The sequence below is a fragment of the Astatotilapia calliptera genome, chromosome 10 (assembly GCF_964374335.1).
Source record: "Astatotilapia calliptera chromosome 10, fAstCal68.1, whole genome shotgun sequence".
Classification (NCBI taxonomy): domain Eukaryota; kingdom Metazoa; phylum Chordata; class Actinopteri; order Cichliformes; family Cichlidae; genus Astatotilapia; species Astatotilapia calliptera.
In genome coordinates, this window is record NC_137431.1 from 5,463,757 (window position 1) to 5,484,173 (window position 20,417).

The following is a 20,417-nucleotide window of genomic DNA, read 5'->3' on the forward strand; positions in this document are numbered from 1 at the left end:
GGCAGGTAGCTCCATGCCCTCCTGGGTTTTAAATGCACCTTAGAACACACATGCATCAACACTACAATGAGCGGGTGGAGGGAGGTTTGGAGTCTTCTCACACCCCCGCTCTCTGCGACCTGCTAGAGCGGGAGGCCAGGAGGAGGAGTTGGCCGTCCAACTGGGGTCTGGAGTGTGGGGCCTCCCTGCTGCTGCGGAGTCGGGGCGGTCTGCTTCTCCCCACCGCAGGGAAAAGGGTAACACCACCTGGGTCTGGGTGCAGTTTCCCCCTCCAGGGGCAAGGGTACCTAGACCCGGTTCTTAGAGTACGCTTGGGGAGTGTGATTGTGTGTACAGTGTCTCTCTATGTCTGTCTCCATGTTGGTTGAGTGTTGAGTAATTGCATATGAGAGCATGAGGGTGGGAATGGATGTTTGTATATGTGTGTGCCTGTATATCTGTGTCTATATGTCAGGTTGGGTATCAGACGCCACCTCTCTGGGGACATCTCAGGCCCTCTAAGGTATGGAGGCCTATCTCCCCCCACCACTTCCCCTGCCAGTGGCAGGCGCCCTCAGACTCTCTCCACACCCTCTAGCAGATCATTACATGAAGGAACCTTTTAAAATCAAGCGCGTCCATGCTCACAGGTGTACACACGGGTGCTCGCACACACAAACTACACCCTTTTTGGTTCCTACCTCAAAGAACACTGTGCGCTGTCAATATTATGTGCTGCACAATAATGTTTAATATTTAGTATTTACTGTTATATTCCCATATATCATCGTGATGTTGTTTATTGTATTGCTCTCGTTTTCTTCTGCTTGTTTTCTTTTTTCTTTCTCAACAGGTGATCCAGGTGATTGATATATGTATTTTTTTTGTCTGCTTATTTAGTTGGTTTTTGTTTTTTTGCCCTTTATCCCCGTCCCACTTCTCCGCTGTTTTTTTCCCCTTTTCCTTTCTCCCTTTTCTTTTCCTCGTTCAAGTCTGTCCCGTATCTAGCAAGTGAAAATAAATCAAATAAATCAAATAAACAATACAAGGTGAATCAAATAGACCATTACGGCAAGGCTGGGATGGTCAATTTGGTAAAGTAAATCCGTTGGGCATCTTTCTTCATCTTTAGACAATAATTCTGATAGCAAAAGAACCAAAAGGGACAGGCAAAAAAACCCAAAACAAATACACTGGACATCACTACCTGACAAGTTTAACCGTCTTCAGAACATTGCAGAGGCCTTATTGCCAGTATTTGGCTCTACATATCTGTGTGAGCAGATTTTCTCTCACATGAGTCCTCAGGTAGCCATCTGAATGCTGGACACTCGGAGACCTGTGTCTCTGAGTGGGAGACCAGAGATCACATTAACTCATTCACTGCCATTGACGTCTATAGCCGTCAATGGCAGTGAATGAGTCAATGGGTTTAACTCATTCACTGCCAATGGCTGGCAGTGAATGAGTTAACATGTGTGTCTCTGTATTATCAAACATGGCATATTGGCCAAGTTTATTTTTCTTATTGTTGTGAGGAGACCATAAATAGCATTTGTATTTTCTGTTGTACAGTTCATTTGCTGTTATGGATAAAAAGTGTCTTTTGTTGTTTCAAAATAGCTTATAACTATTCGCTGATAGCTGCCAACATCTGCAAACAAATATAATTCTATAAAGTGGTTCTATATATTGTGTAACTGTTCATATAGAGCATTATTAAATTTATTGCTAATGCAATCACATGGCACACTGACTTCTGAGGAAATTTTAAATGGCACTCGTCATCAGAAAGGTTGCCTACCCCTGTCTTAGACAATATGTAAATCAGCTTGTGTCAGATGGATTAAGTGCCTAAAAACTAAAAAGTTGAAAGATGTTTCCAAAAAATTACAAAATATATGGGTGCACCTTTCTGTCCTTTCTGTTGAATAGGAATACAACCTTCTATATGTTTGTCTCATTAGCAAGCTGCACTATAAAATCATTCTCCATACAAACAAAGCTAAAGCTTGGTGGCGCACATCTCTGTCGAATTGTCAGAATGTATTCAATTTAGTGCAGTTGTTTAGACCCCAATAGGGCTGTGCCACATAATATCTTCCACAACAATACAGCTATAATATGTTACATAATATAAAAATGTCATTTCATGATAACATAGCAATACCATTCTGGAGTGCAGAACAAGCAGACAAGCCCAGGCATGTCTGAGAGCAAGAGCCAGGTGAAAGACTCTAATTATTCTTTAGTAGTAAAATTGGGAGCTACTTGAACAACCTTCAACAAAACACAGTACTTTCCAAAATATCCAAGAAAATTGGTTCAACCAATGGTGTAAACAACAAACGTGTTTTACGACTTGAGGTAAAAACACGCCACCAAGTACAAACATGCCGCGAAAGAGGGGATAATAGCAGCTGGTGATAAGCAACCAAAAGTAAACTAATAACCAAGTGTCCACCAAGTGTCTCTGAGCAGTCACTATTTGTTATCCACATAAACAGAAGAGTACAGCGAATGAAAATTACTGATGCAGTACTATGGTGGAAAAGCAGGGCTGCAAGCATCAACAAAAATGTTTTTTTCCCCTAAATATCAGAAATGTTTTCATGCATTTTTTTAGAGATATAACTGCCAGGTGGTATCACTCATCTCTACAAAACATGCACAAAATACCACCAATCTTAAAAATTTGTACACAATTTCAAACACTGACTTCCAAGTAGTTCTAATGTCTAACTTGAGGAACAGCCACATTTTGAACAAAGGCAGAATGTTGATTTCCTTAAAAAAAAAAAGGTAGTTTAAATCCATCTGAGCAACATCAAACACTGCTTCACTAGAGCAATTCAAAGAAATCTGACCTTTCGTTTAAAGGAGTTAAGGTGGCCAGTGGCACTAATCTGCTTGACTTGATGATTTATGGCAGGTGATGAGTGACCTAGAAATAGTTCAGAATATAAAATACTTGCTTTTCATCCTATTAAAAAAATATTCTTCAGTTACTCTTCCCAAATCTTAAAATATGTTTTTTTTTGCTGGTTTACATAAAAAAAGGAGGAGATTTTCCATGTGGTGTCTGCCATTTAGGCTTGTGTCCAAGAGTAGCTACAAATACTTCTTAGTCAATGTGTTAATCAGCTTGAAGTACCAGATGGGTTTGCTGCACAAAAGCTGACAAACAAGCTTGTTGCACTTGCTGAAAGTTGTTTCCAAAAATGTATAAAAATTATCGTCCACCTTTCTGTCCTTTATGCTGAATAGGAATACAACTTTCTGTAACATAAATGAGGATTTACACATAAATGAAGCAGGTGTGGGTTTGCTTGCACTTCCAAATTTTAAGGTAAAACTGTCAAACACAGTGACAGTAAACAAAGTTTATTTTGGTTTGTGGAGTTCTTATGAATATTAAGTCACACAAAGAATTTACATACTGAGTCTTAAGAAGACAGTGGTACTGAGAGCCCATCAACTGCCAAACGAGTTTTTTTGTTTTTGTTTTTTCTAATCATTTTCTATATTTTGGAGTGGGTAACCAATAAAGTAATATATTTTAGAGGTTATGTTACAGTATTGGTAAGATGTTAAGTTTAGAAAAACACTAAGTGAACCATGGGTCCCCAGATCATGAGTTAGCTATAACGGTTGTAACGAAAAGTTATAAGGGCTAGTTTTATTGCAATGGATGAGTTTACTGACTGACGTGCAGAAGAAATAGTGTCCCAGGTACTTAAATTTAATAATCTCATATGGACTATTGTTTGACGTCCTGGTCACTTGCTTGTCCAACAACACTTAAAACTATTGAAAACATTTATAAAAGAAGTTTAAAACTACTTGACAAAAAACCGACTTCCCACCACCACTGTCATGTGTTAAAAAAAACATAAATTACTGAACTTCAATAACTTAGTGAAACTTAAAAGAGTGTGTTTAATATATAAAGTCTTACACTCCCTTGCTCCACCACCACTAAAGCAGTTCATTAGGCATAAAGAAAGCTCAGACAGGACCACTCGAGCTACAATCCGAGGAGACTTGTTTATACCCCAGACGGACAGCATTTGGGCAGAACGTCCTTTCTGTCAAGGGTGGCCATCTGTGGAACAGTCTTCCTCAATCCATTAGAGAATGCTCTACATTCAATTTGTTTAAGGCACAGTTAAAAAACTGGTTATGGACAAATCAAGTGTGATCATGTATAAGTTGTATAGTTTTAATGTTTTATTTGGGAACAGAATGGTGTGTACGTGTGAGTTTGGTGATGGAGTTTTTATTATGAATGAATTATGAATTTTTTATGAATTATTATGTCTATTTTTTTATGTTTATGGACAACAGATGGAAATTAGCCCTTGGCTATAATCTGGTATGTTTACATTCATGTAATTTATGTTCATTAACATGCACTGTCCTAAATAAATAAATAAAATAAATAAATAGTTCTTCATGGAGCCTAGATGTTGTGAATGACGAGACCAGAGACTGCAAATTCTTTTTCAGGAAAAAACAAAAATATATTGAATAAATGGGGGGGGGAATGGAACAAAATATCCATCCATCCATTCGCTTCCGCTTATCCTTTTCAGGGTCGCGGGGGGCGCTGGAGCCTATCCCAGCTGTCATAGGGCGAGAGGCGGGGTACACCCTGGACAGGTCGCCAGTCTGTCGCAGGGCCAACACACAGGGACAGACAACCATTCGCACTCACATTCACTCGCACATTCACACCTAATGGCAATTTGGATTTTCCAATTGACCTATCCCGACAAGCTGCATGTCTTTGGACGGTGGGAGGAAGCCGGAGTACCCGGAGGGAACCCACGCAAACACGGGGAGAACATGTGGAACAAAATAATAAATACAAAATACAAAACACAACATAAATAAATGTACCACAATTAATTAATAAATTTATGTTGTGATTCTCTGTGCAAGAGTCCTTTTGATCCTTTTTTTTTTTTTAAGTTTCTTTTAAAGTTCAATTTTAAGGAATTCCTCCTTAGGGTCCAGCTTCATGTAATGGGGAAAACATGTCCGTAATCCAAAGACGGCAAAATGGGTGAAAAAAGGGGAAAATAATGGTCCTACCGGCTCGCCACTTCAATATGAAGAAGGTCAATTCAGTGTGGAAAAACAAAACAAAACTGACCTGTAGGCCAGAAAAATGTCCATTAGCACATCAAGTTCAATTCAGTTTACCAGTAAACAAATAATTTTTTCTGCAATTCTATGCAACAATGTGAATCATCATCATCTTTCACAAAGATACAATAGTTAAATTATTAATCATTTTGGCTACGTAGCATAATCTATACATTCCAGTAGTGTTCACTACAAACAAATACAAAAACGACAATAAAGAAAAACAACTGTCTAACAGACAGCATAGCTGAATTCAAGGCTTAAAAAGTAGAGTTAAAATTTGTATTCCTGTCAACTGATGTTATTTTTTCATTATGCAGGGTTCAGTTAGCTCTGGACAAAAAGATGAGTACATTTCAGAACCTGTACTTTTTTTTTTTACCTTTACTTGAGTAAAGAAATTGAATCAGTACTTCAACTTCAACAAGTATTTTTAATAGTAGTATTTGTGTTTCTACTCAAGTACAGAATACCATACTTTTGCCAACTCTACTTATATTTATTCCTTAAATTGTGTAATATATTACTTTGTGGAATGGCTTAGATGAAGACAAACTGATATGCACATGCTTTTATGAGTGCTGTGAACACATGGCTACTTTAAGTTGCATTTTTCTATTTCTTTCTTTGAACATCACCTACATAGTTTTCAATTGCACCAAATCCATGAATTTCATAACTTGTGATTTTAAAAAAAAGTTTTGTGTTCACAATACCAAAGACTATGTATGATCCTTATTGATCTTTTTTGCATTGTGCATATATTTTTCTAGAGGATTCTTTTAAGTGTCACCCCAGACTTCTACACAATAATCTAAATATGGCTATAATATAATATACACTCTTTACTGCACATAAAGAGTGTGCAATGTTTTATTGTTCAGGATGTGCCTGTTTCCCCCCAAATCCCTATGATTTTTGCCATCTTATTACGCAAGTGTATTATATGGAGTTTCCAACAGAGCTTGTTGTTCAGAAAACTACACCCAGAAATTTCTTTTCAAATACTCTTTCAATGAATACCTTATCAATTTTCCACAATTGTATAAATTTCGTGATTACCAACCAACATAAATTTGGCTTGCTTAGATAAATGCATAGATTTATTTCTATCAAACCAACATTTATGTTTATCTATTTATTTTCTGAAAACCTCCAAAAGCTGCTTCAAGTCTTCCCCTTAACATGATTGTATCATTTGCAAAGAGGACAAACCTCAGTATGTTGTCACTCTACGGATGTCACGGCTATACACAGTAAACAGTTTGGTACCCAATACCGAACCTTGTGGGTCAACACAGGTAATATTCAAACACACAGATTTTGACTGACCAATTTTCCCAATGGCTGTCAATTGTAGATGGCTATTTAACCACTTGTTTTCTACCCTTCTCACACCATATCGTTCTATTTTCATGTAACAATGTTTTATGGTTCAGTTATGTCAACAGCACTTTTCAGGTCAAATAATATCCCCACTGCATTTTTTTTTTTACCTATATATTCAGGTATATTTTCAACTAAGTCCATCATTTCCATAAATGTTGATCTGGTTGATCTAAAGCCAAACAGCCTCTCTATTAAAAATATGATTTTTTTTTCAATAAAGTTGTCAACTATCTTGAAAAAGTTTGAAAGTCAGGAAACTGGTCTGTAATTAATAAAATTATGTTTGTCTATGACATTATGTAATGGGATAATATTTTGTCTTGGAATGCATGTGTTCTGAATGATAAATTAGCCAGGGTGTGAAAACAGGTGTAGGTCACAATCAGCCACAGTTTTGGCTGAACCCATTGTAAGATCTTTCCCCACCCTATCATGTGATTTTCTGAGGTTAAAAGGCCCAGGATGTGAGTGGGCATTAAGGCGTATGGGAAGGGATCTCAAAACTGGATTACAGATGGCAGACAGTTGGTCACGTATGATAAACCATCTGTCTTCTCTGTCCAAAATGTGAAGATTGGTGTCCTCGAAGGAGTGACCTTTGTCCTTTAGATGCAGATGGACTGCTGAGTCTTGTCCTGTGGAGGTGGCTCTTCTATGTAGTGCAATGCATTTTTGAAGTGGCTATTTGGTCTCTCCAATGTAGAGGTCTGGTTTGAAAGAGAAGTGAAAGAAGCCATCTATGTCCACTGTGAACAACTATCTTTCAACAGAGGCGGTGGCTTACAACATCATGCACAAGACATCCCCTCTGCAGTATCACCAGTAATAATAGCTAACTGTAACATTTACTTGTTTACTGGTCTTACAGACACAGGACTCACTAACACTGCTCCAGTTTCTTCTCCTGAATGACTAGAACTTTGGCCTGCTCAGGGGTTCCATTCAGTTTTATGAAAAGATCCACAACGTGATGTTTGTGGACATCACTTTGTGGACATCAGATGCGGACTTAATATTTTTCTGCCTTCTCAATAGTTGTGCCTGTCTTGCAATGTCTGCATTTTTCTTAATTAGGTGTTCATTAACATGGACATTAGTTCCTTTCAGTTTTTGTCCATGTTTAAGCAGTTGTTACAAAGTTGTTTCAAAAAAGGTTGTTGTTGTAGGGAAAGTTGTTCTTGCTCTGGAGATTTCCTGCTTTCTGCTGCAATAGCATTTGCATATGATCTGTGTGTGGTTTCCAACCCGCTGTCTTGATTGTCATTGATTCTGGAGTATTGTTCCAGCTTACAAACTGGAGGAACTATTTTGACTGTTTCAGTTACCTCAACCACAGTGATAAATTCAACTCCTCATACCCAGACCTTTTTTCCATGACAGAAGATGTGAGAGTTGGGTGAATGTGACTTCCACTGTTTGACTTCATCACCACTATATTTATAGTAGAGATGGCACGATACCACTTTTTTATGTCCGATGCCGATACCGATACCGATATCATAAATTTGGATATCTCCCGATACCGATATGAATCCGATATAGTGTTTTTTAATCAACAAAACTGTTTTTTAAAATATCTTGCTGCATTTTGCAAGTCTGCAAGTTCATACTCAAGTTTAAAACAACAACTACACTAAAGCTATTCTGTTATACCTGTATACAAAAAAAATATTTCATAGTTCAGCAATACTGATCAATCTAATAAACTTAGACCTACACCATCCTCCCTATTCTGGTATTTTAAAGAGTACTGAGCGTAAATATTAAGCAACCTAACTAATAGGGTTCCAACTCCCAGCAACAACAAAAATAAATAAATAAAAAATAGGGAACCACCCCTCACGCTCCACCTCATGATGCTTAATCAACGTAATCAACCTTAATTTGATGCAGTGTGAAAAAAAATGCACAGAAATCAATTATTTTTCAAGAAATATTAAATAGATTCAACATCTTTCTTCAACAAAATTGCAGACTGCACAGATGGTACCTTCCCAAAGGAAAAAGTACTATAGCTTACTAGGGTATATATATTAGACTTAATAGTCACTATATACAGTAATTGACTTCTATTCATTTTACATCAAATTAAAACTTTGGGTGTCAGATAATTATTTATTAAAAGCTCGACATTTTAAATGAGAATAAGAAAGAAAAGTATGTCTTTGTGCCCCCTTTTCCCAGTTAATGCCCTATCGGCCCCCCTGGCTAAACTTTGCTAGATCCGCCCCTGCACAGTTACCAGCCGTCAGCTACGTAGAAAAAGATCCTGGAGTAGAAAGTAAGATTAAATAAATTCTAACAACAGCTTATCAAGCTTAAACGTGCTGCTGTTGTTCAGCCGCTGGTTTCCTCTTTCTGGTGCAAAGTGGACCAAAAACAAACAAGAGAGACAGACTCGCGACAGAAAAGCCGATCAGCTGATCATTTAAGCAGTTTCACGATTGAAGTAGCAGCCGGAGAGCGAGAGGCAGTCGCTCGTTAAGCTTAACGTGGGAATGCTTTACAAACATTCAGAGATGGACTTACACACGTGCTTTACTTCTCTCGGGGATAACTTTGTCGGAGATGAAATGCCAGGTTGCTAGCGAAGCTCCAAATGCTATCCAGACCACCGACAGGTCCTGCATGCCACAGCCGCTCTATCACGTGACGCATACTGCTCCGACTGCTAACGTTCTGAGGTGAGTTACGGCGTGTTGCAAGTTTTGTGAGGTGCTTTCGTGATATTTAATGGATCGGATTACATTTTTTATTTTTCTCCGATATCCGATCCAGTAATTTAGGTCAGTATCGGACCGATACCGATACGTAATATCGGATCGGTCCATCTCTAATTTATAGTGTGAGCAGAAAGCTGCCTCCCTTTTCGCGTGGTGATTTTCCTGCTCGAAGAATCCTTTACACCCTAACAGGCCCCAAGCACCAGATCCATACAAGTACCTACCAGTGGCGGCTCCTGAAAAAAATCTCAGGGGGGGCAATTTTTATGATATCGACTAAAATGACCCATTTAATGAGTACATCAAACAACACAATTTTAATTTAAATTTAAAATGAACAACCATATTCTGGCCATTTGTATAGATTTGTAAAAATGAACAACCATATTCTGGCCATTTGTATAGATTTGTAAAAATGAACATGAACAGATTTTTTTTTTTTTTGAATGAATGAATGAAAAATAACTATTGAAAACAACAACTGTAAACTGATTGGGGGGGTGGGCTAAAGAGAGAAAGAGAGAGGGATGGAGAAAGAGAGTAAATATGGTTAAGGGTTCTTATTTGTACAAGAACTTTGCTCGTCTGTCTTTCTGAGTGGCAAATTTCTCGATGACCCTGGTGTTGAAATCAGGAAGTTCTTGTGTGAGTTTTTTCTCTATGGACAGCATAGCCAGAGCGTTGAGCCGATCCTGAGCCATATTGTTTCTCAGGAAAGTTTTTATCCTCTTTAAAGTAGAGAAACACCTCTCCGATTCTGATGTTGTCATTGGTGTGGTGATGAGGATGTTAAGAAGACTTACAGTTTCGGTGAATGTGTCTTGAAGGTTGTTTTCCATCAGAACCTGATAGAGCGCCAGCGCACCACTACAACTCTGAAACTCCTCGTTGTCGTAGATCAGGGACAGTTCTGTTTTAAGTCTGGCTTTGTCCAATGAGGGATAGGCTTCCACTGTGGTTTGTAGTGCTGCATCTGGAAAATTTTTGCTGTGTTGTTGGAACAAGTCTCCTTGCAACAGAGTGGCGCTGACAAGGTGCTTGGTGAAAGAAAACCTCTCCTTGGCATGGCTCATAATGGTGTCGCACACCTATCCAATGATATATAATTGGTAAGAGTTAGATTCAGTGGTAAGACTTTGGCACATGTCTCATGTTAATCATTATTCTGAAAAAAAAAATCTGTCCATAACAAAACAAAACAGTCATGACCACTATATCAAATGACATCTGACAGCATCGTCATTAGATTTTATCTGATGATCCGATTTAAATCAGACCAAGCAGCTAGTGCTTACCTCCAGTGCCAAATGGTGTTGCCTGTCTTCCCCCAATGTTCTCCGTCTCTTTGTGGGTGGGTCTTGAACAGGTCCCCTGTACTCCTCATCCACAACCAGATTAGGAAGTGCCTCCCTGATCCAATACATAAGTTTCATTAATGGCTTCTGAAAACTGAATAGGGATATATTAACCAAACACAAACCAAACAAAGGTTGTGTTCTAATTACCGGGAATTACCGGATTTAATTAATAACCGGACCTGGTTTAATGGCTGGGGGAAAACCAGTGCAAGTAAATAAAGGCCCTGGCCATAATTTCAGGAAATAGCCTATGGTATAGGCTACATCAAATCATTACTGGGAATATACTTCATCAAATATACTTAATCAAATATTTTTCATAAAATTACTTCAAAGGCTGATATAAATCAAAATTATCTGAATTCCATTAAACATTTAAGTCACAGAACACAGAATATATGCAGAGAATTTGATAGAATCTATGCATAGATAATTAACATTTATTCTAGGTTACATATTTATGCTTTTATGCCTACCTGATAGCCTGCATGCGGCTGATGAATGTCTGGGTGATCCCTGCGATGGTGACAGAATCGATGTTTCTCTTCTGTAGGTGGTTATACAGCATGTCTACATGTGGCATTATCTTGTGAAACAAGGCCAGGAAAAAACAGAAAGCTTCGTCTTCCAGCATTCTCACGAAACCACCGGCATCTCTCTTTGTAGGGGCATCAAATCCTTCACTGTTACGGATGGTCTGAAAACACCTCACCAGATCGTCTTTATGTTCATACACTGTATTCACAGCACGACTGTTGAAGTTCCAACGGGTTGCCGATGCACTTGGAAGTCGGTGCGCCACCACCTCGTCAAGCACTGCAGTCCTCTTGCTCGATTTAGTAAAAAAAGAAGCGAATCCTGCTATGTCGGAAAAAAAGTGACTGATTTGAGGGATGTGGGAGGTTGCTTGTTGCATTACCAGGTTTAACTGATGGGCATAACAATGTACGTAGTGAGCGTTAGCATAAATGTCCTGTATCTTACGCTGCACTCCTCCAGTGGTACCCCTCATTACAGCGGCCCCATCGTAGGCCTGGGCGATCAACTTTCTCTCTTGTCCCTGGGGGAGGATGAAGCGCAGCCTCTCCGATAAGGCACTGGCTATTGCATCTGCACAAGCATTGGGTAGCTTGATGAATTCAAAAAAACGCTCTTGAATACGGTTTCGTTGGTCAATGTATCTTAGCACCATGACTAACTGACAGTGTGTAGAAATGTCAGTGGTTTCATCAGCTTGAATGGCTAAAAACTTCGCTGCCTTTACTTCTTCCACGATCCTTTCTCTCAGAACTGCCAACATGCAATCCAGGATCTCGTTCTGGACTGTTTTCGAGGTGCCTTTAAATACAGTAGCATTTTCAAGGTGTTGCCTCAAGTCGTGATCAATTGATGCCATCAAGTCGACTAAACCTCTAAAAATCCCTGGATTGTCTGAGGAATCACTTTCATCATGTCCCCGCATTGCTAGCTCAAAAGCACCACAAAACTTAATACAATCGATGATTTTAGATAAAATATGACGGTTTTTATCTACCTCTTCGTTGTGCCTTCTTAAAGCAATCCGATGTCCATCATCTAGCTGCGCCGCTATGCTAGTTTTCCCTAGCACAGCTAGCTTTACACTGTTGTCCATATGAACTCGTGAGCTTTCATGTTTCTTGATTCGTTCGGAGAGGTGCTTTAAGTCGGTTTGTCCAGATTGTGTCCACGTCAAATCACACTTGTCACTTTTGAACAGTATGCACGGGAAACAAAAAAGTGCATTAGCTGTTCCACAGCCTGTCAGCCACGACTTGCGCTGGAACCAACTCCGACAAAAAGTCCTGTTGTATGCTTTTGACTTCTCCTTCGTTGCCTGGGTTAGTTGAATTTCGGGCTTGTCAGGTCCCAACTCTTTAACTTGCAGTTTTTCTGCCATTGTCCTTCTGGCAAAAGGGTAGGTTAGAAGCGATCTAACCGAATTTGGGGGAGGCTGTGCCTCAACCGTTAACAATACCGCTGCCATCGTCTCTCTCTGACCTTATAGCTCACTTAGGCTACTGACTGAGGTAAAATTCTAGAACAGCAAATCTTCGCGCGTTTTCTGCAGGGGCGCAATTTTAAGCGCCCCCAAACCATTTAATTCAGCGACGCTGATAGGTCAAATATTTATTCTTTTCCCCTGGCAACCATTTAATGATAGGCTATTTCGCTGCATATCAAGGGCGCTTTGACGAGCGCCCCAGAAGAAGAAAAACACCGTTTGTTGGTTGAACTTTAATGAGTCAGCTGGTGAAAATGTTAAAATACGCCTGGCTGTATATGGGCACACACATAGTAAAACTATCATTGATGAATTTTTTAAAAATATATATTTTTACTCCTCCACATTTGGGGGGGCGGAGCCCGAGCGCCCCCTATGGGCCAGCCGCCACTGGTACCTACCATAGCCGACAGAACCAAAGTTGCAGTTTGTGCAAAGCAGAAGCACATAGTAGCATGATGTAAGATGTAAGGAAGGAATAGCATACATTGAGAGGCACAACCAAGTGGGTGTGATAGTGTGCAGGAACATATGGACTAAAATTCCCAACTACCAATTAGAGACACAACCAAAGGTGTTTGAGAACAAGAGCCTTTCAGGAACTGAAAGATCCTGTGGGACTTTCAGTTCCTGTCACACAAGCAGCTACTGGCCATCACTATGTCTGGCCAACCAACCAGACATAGTGAACTCTGACAAGGAACAGAAAACCATAGTTATGATAGATGTGGCAATTCTAGTGGACACCAACATAAGGAAGAAGCAGAAAACAGAAGTAACCAGGGCTGAAGGAGCAACTGGTACAAATGTGGAAAGTAGAGTCCAAAGTGGTTCCAGTGATGATAGCCTCCAGCAGATTCCAGGCACAAGTTCAGAGGTCTCTGTTCAGAAGACTCCATCTCTAAGAACAGCTAGGATACTGTGCAGAACCCTCAAACTCCCATCATGATGAAACGGAATACCAGCTTTGATGGCATTTAGGACAGGACCCCCTGGAGTCTAGACACTGAAAATGAATGGACTAGTGTAATGATATCAGTATCAGAATAGAACACTGATTTCTTATTGAACTTGTGCATAAGATACATGACTTAAACATATAGTGGAACTCTTATAATTACTGTAACAATGTGGATGTGAATGTAGAAGGATGGCTTAAATGGGAAGCGGAAAACCCTTTTAACTGGGTGGAGAACAGTGTGTAACCAAGGAGTAGGAGTAGTAGAGGCACTTTTAAAGAAGGCTACAAAAAAAACTATGTACAAAAGAAAAAGAAAAGAAAAAAGAACAAAATATAATTTATTATATATATTATAAATATAATATCTAAGAATCCAGCAGTGAGTAAAACAGTTCAAACCTGCACAGTTTATTAAATGCACTGTCCAATAAATGTCTGTTTAAAATGACATGACCTCTTCAACCAAGTCCTTGAGGGGAATGAACAGGTGAAAATAATTAGTAATAAGGGTGGGGCTGTCCTGGGGAATATAAACTAAAAACGCAAGTTTTATGCTTAAAGCAGCAAGTAAAATTCATGATTATGAAAACTGAAAACACTGCTGTAAAAGATTTAAAAGAACTCATGCGCAACCAAAATCCAACAAACCACCCTTCCCCAGGATAACGTGAACATTCAGGGTCATAAAGAAGAGGGGCTCTTTGATAGCTCTTTTGACTGGGTCCCTCCCATCTTCTGGGCCTTGGGGCATTGCCTTTGCTTCTCTGTTGTATGTTAAACCTTTGGTACAAAATAACAGACAAATGAAATATTAGATGTTCAACTTCCAAAAACTGATATGCAAATGTCTTATGAGTTGTACCAGATAACAAAACATACTGTTTTTCTTGTAATTCCACTAAAATGCTCCAAAAGACACGAACATGTTTTTAAATGTTGATTTCCTAAACTTTTGGCTACATGTAACTACACAAATTGTGTATCTTTCACAAGTGATGAGGTGGCAGTGCATATAATTGCTGACACATGACAAAAATGACATCACATGAAACCTCTTAACCATAATCATTATAGTGAAAAAAACAAACAAACAACTAAAGTAAATATTAAGTCTAATATAACCTTTTGTCTCTTGTACAAATCCACCTTAAACACTGTGCTGACACACTTCAAATATCATTTTACATTCCACTCAACCATTATATTTATCCATTGCATTTCAGCAAGAACTACCCCTTCAAAATGAAACAGCTGAAGGCTAGAAGATAATATAGAAGGTAGTTGCAGTGAAATGGAGGGATATTTCCCCATTCATCACCCTAGGGTGCAGCTCTGAGTTCACCATTGTGGAGCTATTTGGACAGTACTTAAGCAAGACTTTTGCCATTTAAAATAAAATAAAATAAAGTAACTTCCCTATATTCCATGTCTTCATATGTCACATATCTTGAAACGTTTATTTATATCATTTAAAAGCACCCTTAATCTGTTGTAGGGTCTTGCTATTTCTCCCTCTGTCACATATAATTCATCTCCACAGAATAGGTCTCAGTTTTGGTCTCTTCAAAAACAGAATTTGCAGCAGAGCCAAGGCAAATATTTAAAATAGACTGTGCCTTGGTACTCTTTGCACAGTCACACAGTGTTTTATTTCAGCAAATTATTCACTTGTTGTAGCTTTGAATAAAGATCAGCAGGCTGGCTTGGCTGCTGAGGGTGCAGTTGTGACCTCTGGGCTATTTAGGTGCCATAGCAAAGCAATGAGCCCTTTCAGGGAGGGGTGGTCTTATATACTGAGCAGAGTCTCATTCCCTTCTGCTTACAAAAGAGGTTAATCAATTTGTTAGAGAGAAAAGTGCCTTGTGGAGAAGTGCGTCATGGGTTGCTGTACTTGCATCAACAATGACCCTGATTGATTGTAAATTAATTGTTGTCTAAATCAAAAGATTTGTGAACAGAGTGCAGGTTGGGAAACACACATCTAACATGCAAAAATCACTCTCTCTTCATTCTAATGTAGGCTCATTTAAATAACTTTTGCTTATGTTGATGTGTGTGTGTCACAGAGTCAGCTGTTCAATTACTCTGACCATATAAAGCCACATAAATGCAAGATGGAGAATGTTGTCCATTACATTGAAAACCATGGGAAGTCAAAGGCAGACCAACATGATTCTATTTTTTGCAATATAATCAGCGAAAACTGTGACTGATCTTCCACAAGGATGGGATATGCCAGCAAACCTCAGTGTTACAGGCAGTAATGAGCTGCTGATGTGTAATTTCAATAGCCTGATGTTTTCTTTCCTGTTTGTAACTCCTCGTCAGTGGCCAATCTGTGATCCAAATAGAAATAAATTAGTATTTTCTCAAGCTAAAGCATAGGAATAAGCTTTTGACAGAAGAGCTGGCAGTATTTGATAGCTGACATGACACAAATACATGTAGTTATTACTTTTGTTGTAGTTTCAGGATTCAAAATAGGTTATATTTGAATTAGCTCTGCACACTGGAGTGAAATTGACCTTGACTCCTAAATGCAAAAAGACAAGGATGTTATGCAAAGCTTTTCTGCTTGATGGCACTGTGACTCAGATGTATGCATATGTCCTCGCATGGTTTGGTAGTTCTAAATGCCCAGATCTGAGCTTTAAAAAACTGGCTAAACCCCTTGATTTTCCACCAGCAAGTAGAGGAATCCAGTCTCACAAAAGGCAAAAGCTCTCTTCACAAAAAACACACCTGAACACAAAACTGTGATAATATACAGAGAACTCGGAGTAATGCTAAAAAGGTACAAGGTATATTTAATATAAAACAGCAAATTATGATAGCTTTGTTCTTGAACCAGTAATAGTACTTTATAATATTACTATATAATACTTTTCTATTCATACACTATCACCCAAAAATCTGGACACACCATGTATTATCAATTAATTAAGTAATTAAGTAATTAATTCTAATAACTAAAGCAGACAAGTACTGACAAACAAACAATGAAAAATAACTCAATAGCAGCTTTGCATATTTGCATTTTCTCCACTGATTTTGTCAGATCATCAGCTGAAGCTTTTCCAAGTGTTTCAAAGAAGATGCCCATACCAAGCACTTGTTGGCCACTTCGTTCACTCTGGCTCTTCTCAAAACACCTTAGCCAACTGTGTCACAAAAATTGGTCTCTTTTTACTGGGTAAACCACCTTACTAAAGCTACTGAATGAAGCACAAATGCTGCATTGCATTCTCAAAGTAACATAAATGTATTATTTTGGTTATTCAAAAAAAAAGCATATTTTTGTTTTTGACTCTAATTTGCTGCTTAGTCTGTTTTACACTGCAGTCTTGCATGTACTAGAACACAGAATGCCTATTCAGTCAATAAAATAAATTTTCCTTCGATTTCCTTCGCTAAAAATAAAACAATTTCCATATCTCTTTTATAAGGCTATGGGCCAGTAACATTTGATGTTTAAGTGTTTCAGAACTGTAATCTGACAATATCGCCTTAGAAAAGACACAGAGAGCGCACCATGATGTTGTTATCTCCAAATGGTGTTTTAGGGTTTGTTGTTGTCAGCTAAGCCAAAGAAAGCCTAGCTATTTTGAAATTCTTTTTGGTAGTATACTACTCGGGAGGTATTTGAGGCTGTCTGATGCAGAATTTTGTCGGTCTTTTATGCTTCATTTCTTCTTTGCAGAAGAGGAATTGTGGAGAGAGCACCTGCCATCCCAGTGCCAGGAATATTTATTGCTGCATTTTGCAAAGTGTAGAAGCAAACTTTTCTGACACTGGGATGCCATTTTTACTCTTCTTTATCCCTACTTCACAAACTGCAGTAGAAAACATTTTAGGTGCTGGGATTCCAGTTCCCTGCAATTGTTCCCTGCTTTGCAAAATGCAGCATTGAACATTACTGGTACGAAGATGCCAAGTTCTCTCTCCACTATTCCTCTTCTGAAAAAAAGTTTTCTGGGACCAGGATGCCCCTTTCTCTGGCATCTGTCTCTCCTTTGCAAACAAAGCAGCTGACTTTCTTGGCACTGGAATGACTGTTTCCTTCATGTCTATCCCTCCTATACAAAATGCAGCTGCTAACCTTCCTGGCACTAGAGTGCCAGTTTCTCTCGCTTCTATCCTCCTTTACTAAATTTTTCAGCTAGTGTTGTTGGCACTAGGTTGCCAGTCATATTTCTCTCTAACTCAAACCCTATCCTCCTCTCAAAAGGGCAAATTCCAGTAACATGTTGAGAAGTTTATAGCTCAGGCATGCTCTTATTAACCAAATGCTTCTCATTCATCCTTGGCTACAGCAAATTATCCTCCCAATTCATCAGAATTTTTATCTGTGTGAAAACAAAACAAACCATGGAGAAAAGCTTACAAAGTCATCAACTAATTCAGACCAGGGTAAACAAACTACAGGTGTGAAAAAGCCCATGGACTCAGGAGGGCTCATTTTTCCACCACTCTGGCCATCCAATCATGGTCTACGCTACTTGTCATTACAAACCTACCAGTTATATATTCGCAACAATCATCAACCTTTGTAAAAACTCAATCATCACTTGTTCTTTGGGGAAGGTGTGAGACAGGACTGGCAGTGGCTCCTGGGGCAGGCAGATCCTCAAAGAAGGCATCCCAAACCTCAATTTATGCTTATCCCATTCAATTCAATTCAATTCAATTTTATTTATATAGCGCCAAATCACAACAAAAGTCACCTCAAGTCCCATCTGCTGTTATCTTCTAGAAATGTCTAATCTAAATGAGGATGTGGTTTTCAGCTTCAAAATTCCGCAGCTCTGGGTCATAACTTGTACTCTGCCAAGAGCTCACATTACCCCAGTTCTTCAGCAGTTTCACTCGTTGCCTATAGAAGCCAGGATAAACTTTAAAATCTTACTTCTCATGTACAAGTGTATCCATAAATCTGCTCCTTCCTATTTGTGTGACCTGCTCCATATCACCACTGTTTCCCGCCCTCTCCAATCCTCATCTGCTATTCATCTTAATGTTCCATCCGCACGTCTTACCACTATGGGGAACAGAGCCTTCAGTCACTCTGCTCCTCGGCTCTGGAACTCTCTTCCTCCAGCCATAAGAAATATAGACTCTCTTCCCGCATTTAAGTCACAGCTCAAAACACATCTGTTCAAACTGGCTTATTCGCTTTAGTGCTGATTTTACCTGTTGTCAAGTTCTGCTTTTCAATTTTAACTTATTTTATGTATTTTATGACTATTGCTTCTTTTATTAATGTTGTTCTTTTGTAAGGTGACCTTGGGTTTTTGAAAGGCGCCCTCAAATAAAATGTATTATTATTATTATTATTATTATTACTATTATTATTATTATTAGTGAAACTGTTGTTGTGAATTGGTGCTATACAAATGAAGCAGAATGAAATTGAATGAAATTATATATCCAGTGTGATTTGTGTTTGTGTTCTAGTGAGAAAAGAGCAGCTAGCAGGTCTAGCTAGGTGTGCACCCTGGATGTTTACCTTAATTCAGTGGCGACGCAGGCAGCTAGAACACTAGGACTTTATTTGAGATAACAGCAACAAGACAAGCTACATCTCCACAGATCTACGCTCTTCAATCCCACATGTCCCAGTGTCGGAGTAGATACTCAGACCAGCCTGTTACAAGGTTGAGGTCTCCTTCAGGAGGAGGGGAGAAAGGTGTGGCTGGCTGTCTGCAATGAAATCTTCTATCGCATTTATGGAATGGTGCTATACCATAAATGCAGCTGTTACAGGATCTGATATGTTTTCTAAATGTTACTTTTAATTTTTTGAACAGTGTATTATTACTACGCGGCGCAAAGCACCGATATATTGACTTACTGCTTTATCAATGCTTTTGATGATGCTTGTCAAATAAATAATGGGAACAAGAAAAAACAGTACGGGGAAAACACACTGACACTGCAGTGAAGTAAAAATAGACGACTTCTTTCTATTACTCCCTTAGGTTCGCCATAACGGGTCATCTGCCTCCAACTCACCCTACATCTATAGGCAAGGCAAGGCAAGGCAAGGCAAGTTTATTTGTATAGCACAATTCAACAACAAGGTGATTCAAAGTGCTTTACAGAGACATTAGAAACAAAAACAAATAAAAAGCATGATTTAAAATTGATTAAAACAAGCAAACAAACAAACTAATTAACAAACAAACAAACAAAACAGTATATAAAATCAAAACAGATAAAATCAGAACAGTAGATAAAATCAGTAGTTAAAATGTTAGTTTTGAAATTTAAGCTTAAAAGTGGTGCTTTATTCAAATGCAGCTGAGAACAGGTGAGTCTTCAACCTGGATTTAAATAAACTGAGTGTTTCAGCTGATCTGGGGCTTTCTGGGAGTTTGTTCCAGATATAAGGAGCATAAAAGCTGAATGCAGCTTCTCCGTGTCTGGTTCTGACTCTGGGAACTGATAAAAGACCGGATCCAGATGACCTGAGGGATCTGGAAGGTTCATACTGGGTCAGGAAGTCACTGATGTATTTTGGTCCTAAACCATTCAGAGCGTTATAGACCAGCATCAGAACTTTAAAGTCTATCCTCTGACGGACTGGCAGCCAGTGTAAAGACCTCAGAGCTGGACTGATGTAGTCCACTTTTTTGGTCTTAGTGAGGACTCGAGCAGCAGAGTTCTGAATGAGCTGTAGTTGTCTGACTGATTTTTTAGGTAGACCTGTAAAGATGCTGTTACAGTAATCAAGCCTACTAAAGATGAATGCATGGACTAGTTTTTCCAGGTCCTGTTGAGACATCAGATCTTTTATCCTTGATATATTCTTGAGGTGATAGTAAGCTGACTTT

At 38.9% G+C, this 20,417-nt stretch overlaps 2 protein-coding genes across 2 annotated transcripts in view; one reads left to right on the forward strand and one right to left on the reverse strand.

Moving 5' to 3' along the window:
- opcml (opioid binding protein/cell adhesion molecule-like) overlaps positions 1-20,417 on the forward strand; it is a 445,347-nt gene that overhangs the window by 97,205 nt on the left and 327,725 nt on the right. The window lies entirely within an intron of this gene.
- LOC113019364 (zinc finger MYM-type protein 1-like) lies at positions 9,668-12,742 on the reverse strand. The gene is made up of 3 exons (XM_026163026.2): positions 11,077-12,742; positions 10,538-10,652; positions 9,668-10,330 (listed from the first exon to the last, which is right to left on the reverse strand). The coding sequence occupies exons 1-3, from the start codon at positions 12,603-12,605 to the stop codon at positions 9,803-9,805; spliced, it is 2,172 nt and encodes a 723-aa protein (XP_026018811.1). The 5' UTR covers positions 12,606-12,742; the 3' UTR covers positions 9,668-9,802.